At 37.1% G+C, this 12,427-nt stretch overlaps 2 protein-coding genes across 3 annotated transcripts in view; one reads left to right on the top strand and one right to left on the bottom strand.

Annotated features, from left to right (window-relative positions):
• LOC138305013 (germinal-center associated nuclear protein-like) overlaps window positions 1–8,544 on the bottom strand; it is a 33,934-nt gene extending 25,390 nt beyond the window's left edge. Inside the window, exons 1-7 of the mRNA XM_069245427.1 lie at window positions 8,452–8,544; window positions 3,594–5,098; window positions 3,019–3,246; window positions 1,889–1,996; window positions 1,422–1,461; window positions 1,062–1,311; window positions 299–455 (exon numbers count right to left, since the gene is read on the bottom strand). Coding sequence (XP_069101528.1) covers window positions 299–455; window positions 1,062–1,311; window positions 1,422–1,461; window positions 1,889–1,996; window positions 3,019–3,246; window positions 3,594–5,040 — 2,230 coding nt within the window. The 5' untranslated portion in view covers window positions 5,041–5,098; window positions 8,452–8,544. The remainder of the gene's footprint in view (window positions 1–298; window positions 456–1,061; window positions 1,312–1,421; window positions 1,462–1,888; window positions 1,997–3,018; window positions 3,247–3,593; window positions 5,099–8,451) is intronic.
• Window positions 8,545–8,711: 167 nt separating this feature from the next.
• LOC138336649 (suppressor of tumorigenicity 7 protein homolog) overlaps window positions 8,712–12,427 on the top strand; it is a 57,573-nt gene continuing 53,857 nt past the window's right edge. For both annotated transcript variants that reach the window (XM_069286175.1, XM_069286174.1), the window contains exon 1: window positions 8,712–8,871. In XM_069286175.1, the coding sequence (XP_069142276.1) occupies window positions 8,721–8,871 (151 nt within the window). In that variant the 5' untranslated portion in view covers window positions 8,712–8,720. The remainder of the gene's footprint in view (window positions 8,872–12,427) is intronic.

Below are 12,427 nucleotides of genomic sequence, written 5' to 3'. Positions count from 1 at the left end.
TGGAGGTCCCAAAGGGCTCCATCATGAAATTATTAAGGCGCTCTAAATGTTATTTTTTTTTTCAAAAATCAAAATTTCCATTCGCCAAACGCTGACCTGACCCTTCGGGTCAGATGACCACCTAAAAAAGTCCATGAATCTCATTATTGATCTCTTACCCTAAACATTTATGATTTAAAGAAATCTATACGAAAATCAAGAGAACTACTAAGAGCAAATTTCATGGAGACAATATTATTTTTACAATTTCTAATCGCATGTGAAATGCACAAAATTTTAATCATACACAAAAATATACCTGTTGCCCGTCGTTTTCCATGCTCACTAGACCGTGTCTCTTCGCCCTGTTTTTGTCCTCCCGGTGACGTGACACTATGTCGACTCCAAAATATCTCCATTGGGTTCATGCTCGGATCGATCCTGCTGCCCAGTCGCTTGGCATTGGCCGCTTCTTCCTGCAGACAAAGTGTCAAATAGTCTATACACTGTGTAGGTGATTGTAAATTAGTCTAACTTTTCTAAGGTTTCTAAACATCATTGATAACATAAAAAAATATATATCAATGGCCTTGGATGAGGTTACAACTTGAAGCTTATACAAGATATCCTGCGTAATATGTGATAACAGTTTAGTTTCATTTCGCTGTTTTGTCTCCAGTGGCAATGATAATCTACTTCCGCACGGTATTTAGGACGACGGTGAGAATCATAAGACGCCCCACGTTATGAGCATTAACATTTTATTTATTCAAATTCAACTGTTCAGAAGGTGATGATAAGTGTAGTATTACTGGTAAGTTGATAGCTTTTGCGACTCTATGAAATTAATAATCTCGTTTTATATTTCCATTTTAGATATTAAAAGCCGTTTCGGAAAGGTAGTGGACCTTTTAGGAAGAGTTGTCTGGTCAAGATTTGCAGACGACAGACAGAGACAGACAGGGCGATTTCAAAGACTCCCACAAATTTATTACGGGCACTTAATGAATAAATGATAAACTAACAGCCTGTTCCATCATAGGTTTTGCATTATAATATCTCAATGACAGTACTTAACATACGTGAGTGTTGAAGTGGATGATAGCCTGCTGTCGTCTTGTATTTGGAAAAGTTCGTTTCACTAATCCGAATTTTGAAAAGTGACTTCGTAAATTCCTGGCGTTGTTATATTTAGCCGGTACGTTTCTACACACGATCACAACCTTGTCAGACATATCACTGGACACAGATGACAGACGGCGTAACATGGTCTTCTTGGCCCGAGGAGCTTCATCTGACAAACAACAACCAAGTTTATACAGAAAGATGAAATCAAAAGTTTTGATTTCTGGTTTTACATGTATTAAGATTTTTTTTTAATTTGTGTATTTTTGTGTGATTATTTCAAAGACTTGTTTTCCTCCCCAACTTGCGTGTGTCACTGTTCAGCTCCTTTACCAAACAGACCTTGAGTTTGAGTACCTAAAATTTCAAATTATTTGAGAAAAATATTTCCCACCAACAAAATATTTCATCACAGAAAAAACATCATCACGAAGTAAAAATAACACTTGATTCCATGATTTAGAAGTTCTCTCTCTCTCCTCTCTCTCTCTCTCTCTTTTATCATTTATAATATCTCTCTCTCTCTCTTTTTATTATTTATAATCTCTCTCTCTCTATCACTTTAATATAAACAGAGTAGCTTGTCTTCAAATTATGATGCCAATATTATAATATCTTGCAGCAAAGATTTCCATAGAAATAAATACAGCTTAATACTTGCCCTTTATCCTATTTCAAACACTAGTAATCAGAAAGATTTACAATATCTGTAGTCTATATCATGTGTCTGTGTATTCATGGAAAATCTCCTTCTCATATGAAAGTAAGAGATAAGTATAATTACTTGTTTTCCCAAAGAGTTGCCTTGAAGAGCCACTGGCAGAGACCTCCGTACCATTCTGATCCTGTAGGGCTGCACCTCCAGGCTTTACTGAGTCTTTCGTGTCCTCTCCTGGTAATAAAGGTTTTAAAAGAAACATGTTTTAATGTAGTGATACACCGTCTATACATATTACATAGTTACCTCCCTTGCAGGTAGTCTAGGTATCCATTATGACATCATTGTTTTATGAGCGGGATTCACATCATTTTCTGTTCAGTATGATGTTACGCTTGCAAACACATGATGTAACAATCAACACCTACCCACATGGACAGATAACTCTGTATTCTGAAAATACAGAAAAAAACACTCTGATAAGAAAACTCCAGGAAGTTAAATGTACACAATTACAAGAGATGTAAAAGAAACTTAAAGAAATCATATAACTAATGACACCAGTTATTTATAAATATGTTTGTGCAATTATATGCCTGCTTTTTGCATAATCCTTGTAGTATAATCAGCAAACTCCAGTTCAATGACCAGTTTGATTCATCCTTATATTCCTTTGGAATAACAAAATAATCTTGGAATGAATGGATGACCAGGAAAACATGGGTGTTCTTAGACTGAAGCTGCTACACCCATTGTGATGTTGTCAAGGTCATTTTTGATTATTTATCTATGGATGCCAAACTTGTATACATTCCTTTCGGAATCCTGTTGAATGGGTTACACTTACCTGCACTGAACCACTTAGATGTTTAATCTATCACACCTTGAATTTTCTTTTACTTAATCCATAAAAAATGATATAATTTTTGCAACATTATTTATGATTTCCTTTAAAATCAAACTTAACGATAGCAGTTTTGGATTGTTTCATTATTTTGAGGCCAGAAATGATAAATACATCATCAAAATCGGCATTGTACAAAGCGAGTTTTAAAAAAATTAAATTAACGTCCCATTAACAGCCAGGTTCATCTAAGGATGGCCTCCCGTGTGTGCGGTGTGTATGAATTGTGTTGTGTGTGTTTTGGGAGACTGCGATATTTTCTTGTTAGAGCTTGCCTCTGTGAGGAAGGCTCTGGGTTCTTTCCCCTGGCCTAGGCACACCAAAGTACAAAAAGAATATATACTCTATTTACCTGTTGATGACATGGTTGGTTTGATGATGAATGTTGTCCTTGGGGGATGCAGTTGTTTGGAGAGATCACCAGTTGCCCCACCAAACAAAGGAACATCTGCAGCAGATCCTGTTTGGGACTTTTCAGCTGCTTGACCACCAAACACAGATCCAGCACTTGTCTTTGAAGCTCCACCAAAAACATTGGTTGTAGTAGTCCCAGCTACCAGACTGGCTGTCGACCCTGTATCTGTAAAACCAATTTATGCTTTGACCTATTGTTTTTATCATGATAATTAGAGGTAAGGTCTGATTTAAAAATATCCTCAATGTATGTTCACCCATAAAATATGTACACTACCTCAGACAAAGATATTAAATTTATATTTAATTTTCAATTAATCATATTCATAAGCTACTTTACCAATTACAGTGATGATCAGAACGTTTGCCACAATTGTTGTAAAATAATTCTTAAAAAGGTTTGTTGATGCATCAATCCTTTTCCCCTTGAAGAAATAATTTCAGATAAATGAGTTAATTATCTGAACAGTTTCTGAATATGACATAAAGTATATGTCCCCAGAGTTGATGTACCTTTATTAGTTTGTTGCTGTCCAGGATGTCCTTGTGCAGTTGTAACGGTACCAAATCCTGTTGAACTCCCAAATGTTGAATTTATTTGACCACCGAAGACTGAACTGCCCTTCACTGTCCCCCCAAATACTGCAGGTGGGGTACCTTGGCCAGTGCCACCAAATGTTGAACTGCTCTTAGTAGAGCCACCAAATAAAGTTGAACCGCCCTGACTCGTGCCCCCAAATGTTGAACTTCCTTGGCCAGTTGCACCTAATATAGAGCTACCTTGGCCAGTGGCACCAAATGTCGAACTTCCTTGGCCAGTGGCACCAAATGTCGAACTTCCTTGGCCAGTGGCACCAAATGTCGAACTTCCTTGACCAGTGCCACCAAATGCAGAACTCCCTTGGCCAGTACCACCAAATGAAGAGCTACCTTGACCAGTGCCACCAAATGCAGAACTCCCTTGGCCAGTGCCACCAAATGCAGAACTCCCTTGGCCAGTGCCACCAAATGTCGAACTTCCTTGACCAGTGCCACCAAATGTTGAACCTACTTGGCCAGTGCCACCAAATGTTGAACCTCCTTGGCCAGTGCCACCAAATGTTGAACTACTTTGGCCTGCATTACCAAAACCTGAACTGCTTTGGCCAGTGCCACCAAATGCAGGAATACTTTGACTTGAGCTTGAAAATACTGAAGTACTTGTGCCTTGTACAGAAGCACCATAACCAGATGAAACATTTTGATTTGTACCACCAAACGCTGACGATGATTTTGTTGTGCCACCAAAAGTGCTCGCATCTGAACCACCAAAAATAGATGAAGTTGTTGTCTTACCAAATGCTGACCCACTTGTTGTTTGACCTGAACCAAACGCTGGTGCATTGGTTGTTGTTCCAGTCCCAAAGGTATTGGCCATGCCAAATGCTGAGGGAGCTGTACAAGTTGTTACACCAAATGCAGGTGTTTGACCGAATCCTGAAGAACTTGATGTTGAGGCAGTTCCAAAATTAGATGTGCCCTGACCATCCCCAAAAGTTGTTGATTTTGTTACTGCACCAAATCCTGATGATGAACCTCCAAACGTTGATGGACTTGTGGCTGTTCCAAACCCTGATGTACCACCAAATGCTGATGAACTTGTAGTTGCACCAAACCCTGCTGTACCACCGAATGCTGATGAACTTGTAGTTGCACCAAACCCTGCTGTACCACCGAATGCTGATGAACTTGTAGTTGCACCAAATAAAGGTGACTGTTGTGATGTACCTCCAAAGCCAGTTTGTGCTTGTCCTGTCGATCCAAATGCTGGCTGGCTTGTTCCTCCAAATGGTGTCTGCCCACTTGTACCAAAACCAGTGGTTGTCTGTCCAGTGCCAAATGCTGGCTGATTTTGTCCACTTGTTCCCTGTCCAAACACAGGTGGTCCAGCACCTGTCTGTCCAAAGCCTTGACCAAACATATCGCTAGCTGTGTTTCAGTTGACCGCTGATGGTGTTACATATTGTTTTCCATTTAAACTGTAAAAGAAAAGAAAGCAGTTCATTCAATATGAATTCATATAAGGTGATGTTGTTACTGTGGATAAGGATTAGATACCAAGTTATATTACTTATACTAGCAATAACAACTACACACTATAGTCAAGAGTAAATTTCAATTAATTTTATTGAGCAATATTAAAAGGATTGTGCAACATACTAGTCCTAATACAAGCCTTATCCTATTTCAATGCAAGTAATTCCACTCTATTCCTATGCCACCAGAGTCTATAATGGATATCTGGTGTAGTGATGGAGATTGGACGGAAATTGGTAATCAATGAATCGTAATAATCAGACAACATACACCACTCAAATTTGTATTAAAATTGGATAAAACTTTAGCTCAGCAGTTTTAGTTTTGACAGTCGACTCAACAGCAATTTAATCAGGATTTTTGAAGGGACAATTCAGTCTAAGAATATTAAAATTTGTACATATATGGGAAAACGTATCGTGCCTGCTATCTGGTATTTTCTCGGTTACATGATATTTTTAACACGGGAAATCCCGCCCGGAAACAAAGAATAGAAGTTCTGAACAAGCGCAGTGCGGTCGTGACCTCACTTCCGCGCACATGTCTGCAAATTTTAAAACGGGTACTCCGGTAATAAACGGCACTCAGACGACGATTTGATCTTACTAATAAACGGCGGACTCTTCTGCACGTACGTAATATTTCTATCGCTCTTGAAATTGCTAGTTGCGTTTTATGGTCCAATATAAACGAACGGCGATATCGAGAAACAGACTTGTGGGTCCTTTTTGTCAATAAATAACTAAGCTTAACGTTAATAGTACGTAAAACACATGTACAGAAGTGGTTTTATTCACCACAACTTGCGACACCTACCTGTTAAACAATAACAAAGGTGTATACATAATATTAATTGATTTCACTGTGTACACGCGGTCGTACACGCGGCCATAGTGTGTGTAGCTGATTACCTGTCAGTCGGCAGTTGATCATGAATTAAAATTTGTACATATATGGGAAAACCCCCAGTTCTAATAGAAAATAGATCAGTCGGTTTTACTGTGATATGCCAGAAAAGCCCATGGCGGTGAAATGCGTGTGAAATGTTCAAACTCGCTCGCTGTCCGCCATTACACATTGTTGTATGCCGAACCCTGTCCCTTGCTTGTAGAGTAATGCTACTTTTGTTTAGAACTACTCATATCGCACTGAGTTACTATAGCTATCTGTTTACCTTATTAAGTGAAGTGTCTTGCCTAAAAAATCATTTTATCACCTCCTCAGTGGTTATGTAGTTCATTTGTTTAACATGCGTTACTTTGGCATGGGTATGGGTACAGAGTACATATTGTACCTGCTTAATCGTATTGATCAACGATTTGTAATCAGGGCAAGAAATATCCCAGGTCTGATGGGCCGAGACCGGCAAAAGTTGCTTCAGGGCAAGTGAAAATTGGTGTAAACTTGCCCGGTTTTAATGTTAATATCCCTGTTTAGGGTAAAATTAGACTGCATGAAATCTTAAATTCGGGCAAGTGCTTTTCAAAATAAGTTTCTTGCCCTGGTAATTACAAAGGTACCAATCAAAATACTAAACAATGACGTGGAATTTGTCAATATTTTATGTATATGTTTCATAAGATATATAGAACAATACATTTATGCCATATTTTCCTTCCTTGTTATGTAAAAGAATTAGCCTGAGTAAATTGTCCCTTTAAGGTGAGTCCAGAACACTAACTTTCAAATTTTGACGAGTCCCAGTTCAAGGAAATACATGAATAGGGGTTCTCAAAATTTGGTGAGTCCCACAGGAAAATTTTTAAGTTTTTCTTAAATCAATGTGTCAGTGTTTATCATTTAGTATTTATGATGGTAAAACAATTGACATTCAAAAAACTTTGGTCATATCAAAATTTTGCTAAATTGTTGGACATTCTTTAATGTTTATAAGCTCAAAAGAAGGCCCAAACTATGAATCCCTATGCCCCTTATTACAATAATCATCTCATCACTAGTCTGGTGTTCTTCTGAGGCTGACCTCATGGCTTGTTGGTGAATACTCTTAATAATCAAGTTGTGGTTTCCTCAAACCTCTTTAGTTAAACACATGGGCGAGAATAACATTGTAATGATAATTATATATAAGAAACACATATTACCTGCACTTTGTTATAAATAACATGGGGATTAACAGAGGCAGTTTGCTATCCTATTGATATTTGAACTAAATATTGTGCTGTAGAGTTGGTCGAAAATTGTCTCAACACAATATTTAGCAGATTACTGATATCAGTAGCCTTGGGTCAGATCCAGTCAGAACCCTTCAGACTATTGGGTCGTTTTCGTTTATTCAGAACAGCCGGTTTGACCGTTTGTTAAGTCATTATTTCAAGGAAAAATCCTGACGGACCTGCAGTTTTTTATACAGACCTGTGAGGGTTTTGCCAAGGCTAGCCTGAAAACAATATAAAATCACCAGGTCCGTCTTTAATTCATAAACGAACAACAAGACCAAGCCAGTTTCGACGCTTCGCCAGAATTTATACATGAAATAATGACTTAACAAACGGTTGAACCGGTTGTTCTGAATAAACGAAAACGGCCCTGTAGATAAGTATCGAATAGCCCGAGATACTCTGGCCCTGACACCAGACTTAGACATAATGACAGATAGATGTCTGGTTTAGGGCCAGAGCGCAGTAGAAATCCAAAACCTGGAATAAGCCGACAACGTTTGGTATCGGGCCAGGTACTCTCCGATTCAGACTACTTACAAAATATTACTACCGAGAATCGCCACTTACCTTGGTCTTTTCAACAAATGAATAATTTATCTACTCATAGCCATCCATTTCATCACGCATGCATGTTCTATTGTGTCAACACAGTAGTTTCTTTTCCTCAACTTTAAATTTCCCTCGTCGTCGTCGCCATTTTCTCGTAGTATGCAAATCATCTTTAATATCGACGGATTGCTTTATTTGGGTAGATATGATATTCATTTGTTGAATAGACCAAGGACGTATATGACTTATAAATCCTTGAATAGACTAAGGTTAGTGGTGCTTCTCGGTGGTACCTGGCCCGATACCAAACGGTGTCGGCTTATTCCAGGTTTTCGAGTACTACTGCGCTCTGGCCCTAAACCAGACATCTATCTGTCATAATGTCTAAGTCTGGTGCCAGAGTATCTCGGGCTAGGTACCGAAGTGACTGAAAATGAAAGTAAGAGATCTAGATAGGGCATCCATTACAAATTTTGTTGTTAAAACATCAAAATTCGGAGATCAAATCACCAAGATGTGACTGTTGACTTCTTAAAATTGTAAGTAACCATTTGAAACACACATACCTATGTACAACATGTACAAACATAAGCGATATCACAAACTTGTGGACTCGCACCTAACTTGAAATTATCTGAGGTTCCGCCAATTCATAGTCCGCAGACAATGTTTTTTTTTTAACTTTAAATAAAGTAAAAGTATGTAGAGCTTATTGAACGTAATAAAGATAAAGGAATAAATTGTTTGTACATTGAATGTAATCTATTATTTTTCTTACTGAGTAAATTAATTTTTCTTTATTTAATTTATTCGGTGCGGAGTTGGTGTACCCAATATGGCGGGTTTCCTGTCGAGGTGCTTGGAAAAAGTCAAATCGTGGATCCATTGGTCCTGGACCTATCTATGGGCTGTTTGGTTCATGCTTGTTATATTTGTCGTCTATATTCTTCGAGGACCATTGAAGCTTAGCGAAAATCTGTCATATGGTAAGGAAAGTCATGCATTCGCATGTTAAACGTATGTGCACGTTACACGTATTCTGATTCAGCGATTGCTTAGCTACAGCATCGATGACAAGCAGCTGCAACCAAACATTTCTAGTTTCAGGTTTTGAATTGCATTTTGCTAAAATTGACACCCGATTATTGTTGTTATACTCTTTGTAATTAAACTTCTTGTTTCGGTAATCTTTATGAAAACTAAATTTGAAAGTGATCGATCAGTTGATGAATGGAAAATATTGAGAGATTGGAAAAAATCTACAAATCGCCTAATTCTACTGTAGTTTAGGCCTAAGCTTAATGGTCATTTTAACTTACATTTATTTTATTGAGCAGCTTCAATAATTTTACTGATATTAAGTTATAATTTTCTAAATGAAAATGTGTCATCAGACTTGACCTGGGGGAAGCATATTGGCAACATCTGTAAAAAGGCAAACAACACTCTTAACTTTTTACGACGAAACCTTAAAATAAACTCCAAATGCATAAAAGAACAGGCTGTTAGAGACCCTAGAAAAAACCCTGGGTGTTGTAACCTAGCTCATCCTAGATTATCTTCATATATTTTCAGATGTTATTAATGGTTATAAATAATCCTCTGTTTTCTCCAGAAAGGTAGTTTGCCTTTAATGGGCAGAATGGGTAACCTGATAACAGGTTCACATTTTGATTTTCCATTTGAGCATGTATCTGGTTAGCATTTTAGATATCCGTTAAACGACATACATATTTCATATGGCAAAAATACTTCTCAAAGTAATGAAATTTCTGGCTATTGTTGTAGTGGAAAAGATATCACCTTATCTTGTAAACTACCACTGTGTCTACCTAATGTCAGTCAGAAGGTGATATCTTTTCTGCTACAACAGTACGTATACTACTACTAACGACCGTCTACACTTCTAGTATTAGGTATACATGCTTTAAAAGCGCAATTTTGTAATGAAATTAGCATCATGACAACAATGTTGTTATAGTAACTGGGTCATGATGCATATGGTCATCACTAAAACTTGTTCTATGCAAATGTTCCAACAAGTGTGATGTGAGCAAGTGTCATGAGCAAAAAGAAACCATGTGCAGGAATTTGAAGTACTAAAGTCTGCCAGTGTTTCCTGAAATTGGTATGGAATCTAGATAAAGTATGAGATGTACGACTGTGACGTTACTTAAATAGAGCTAGAGCTTAAGGTTGTTATCTGGTTACAGTTCCGTAAAGGCGATCTGATTAACTGGTTGGCATTATTATCCCCCGCCCAACAAAGTTGGCGGGGGATATACAAATGGGTTCCGTCCGTCCGTCCGTCCGTCGTCCGTCTGTACGAATGGTTTCCGGAGCACAACTCTAAAACCAGCAGAGATATTTCCATGAAACTTAATAGACACATTGTTCTTATTGTCTAGTAGTGCCTTTTGCTATTTTTTGGTTTTCACTTTTTGTGCTTTTTTCTGTAACCATAGAAACATTGCTGAAAATATCATATTTTTGTAGCAGGTTCATTTCCGGAGCATAACTCTAAAACCAGCAAAGATATTTCCACGAAACTTCATAGACTCATTCTTTTTATGGTCTAGTAGTACCTTTTGCTATTTTCTGTTACCATGGAAACATTGCTGAAAATATGGTAAATGTTACTTTGCAAAACTCCACCCATCTTTGTGTATATAGTCTAATATAAATGTCAAGGCTGTATACCTGATTCAACAATTGCAGCCCCGCTCTACTTGAATTATACTCCATCTTTCTTTAGCTCAACTTCCTTTTTACTGTTTTTTTTTCATACACATAAGTCTCCACAATCAAACTTACTTCAGCTTTGATATCTCCATTGGCGGGGGATCTGAATGACTATGTCCTTGTTTTTGCTAATTGTTTCAGCACAAGTTTGAACCCATGATCCAATGTACATTATAGCCAAATGCTCTCTACAGATCTACCACTAGCTGGTCATTGGCGTTCAACACCACCAAGAACGTTAACTGTTACAGATAATCAAATGATAAAATTTGTTTTTAGATTTTATAAGCTTGCCCTTAGAATATTTTTGGAAATATGCTCCAGCAAATGTTTCGATTAATATTTATCAGATATTATTAGAGCTGTTATTGTAGAGAAAATTTGTATAGCTATATCCTCAACTTTCCTGAGACAATTTTTGCAAAATAAATACAAATAGAATTTAATGCTTATAACATCTGTATTATGTCCTACATTGTATATTAACTGTAATTTATGTGTATAGTTCTGATTATTTCAATAAAAACACAATGAAATTTTCCAGAAAAAACAGTAATTTTTTAGCTAGTAATAGTTCGAACACTGACTTTTTATCATCAATCAAAATTCGGATAGTTCAAACACGTCATATTATGAACGTAAAAGTAAGATTTTTGTCGGCAAATGGGCGCAATGGGGTCCCCAAAAATGGTGATATATTTTGCATATTGCAACAGTTTTTATGTTTGGAATAAAGATTGTACAAATGATCATTATAATTACCATACGATAGATAAGTAATGAACATTTTAAGTCATAAATAAAAATTATTAATGCCGATATATCGTACACAAAGCAGCAAGGCCAAATGTTTAATCTTAGGCCCCGACAATGTATACTTAAATAAGCTGTACCTGATGGGAATACGTGGACAAAATCGCCAATGTTTGTAAAGTCCAATCTAGATACAGATATCAGTTTAAGTCGACATTAAAATATGCATTCAGTCTATCTTTAGTCAGCCGATCAAGGTGTTAAATTACAATGTACCTGTAAACATATATGTGCCTCATGCTGGCTTGGACAGGCCAGTTACGAGGTGTCACAGCGAGCATCAAAAGCCAGCCGCTGGGTCACAGCAAGTGGGTGTGATTACATATCAAGCTCCAGCCAAAACAGTCCACGTGTTGGGTAATTAAACAATAGATATGTAGCTTTTCATCAGGTTAAAACTAGTTACGTAATTTTAGAAGCAGACAATATGCATTCGAGTTTTGGACAATCTTACAGTCACAGTGTGATTGTAACCTAATTTTACGAACTGAATGTAAACAAATATTTTTAACAGCAGTTTCGTAAATGCAACCAGACATTCTTTAACTAAAGAAGTAAATAAATAAATTTACGTTTGTTATGAAATATAACAAGGATCTAACTAGATTTCCTGTGGTTTAAATAAAGTTTCTATCTCAGTTAACGGACGTCGATGTGAATTCTAGGCTGCGAACATATATTAATCTTCAAGAAACTAAATACTTTTTCTATAGATTTTCTGCCTTACATTGCTTATGCCTGGTACGTCGGTACTCAAAACTGATTTTTACCGATTTCAACTCGGATAGTTTGAACTCACGATTTTTTCCTGAAGCTTAATTTCGGATAATTCGAACTGGTCCATCAATATTTATTTAATTTTGTTCGAACTAATCGAAGGTTTACCGTAATTGTTCTGTTCATGATCAAGCCTACCATATAGAGGACACAATATTAACAAATTAATACCTTTTCTTAAAGATGCTCCATCGCCGACAGAGCATAAAC

This window comes from Argopecten irradians, chromosome 12, assembly GCF_041381155.1.
Source record: "Argopecten irradians isolate NY chromosome 12, Ai_NY, whole genome shotgun sequence".
In the NCBI taxonomy this organism is placed as follows: Eukaryota; Metazoa; Mollusca; class Bivalvia; order Pectinida; family Pectinidae; genus Argopecten; species Argopecten irradians.
Note: the sequence above shows the minus strand (reverse complement) of the source record. Positions and strands in the feature narration are given on the sequence as shown.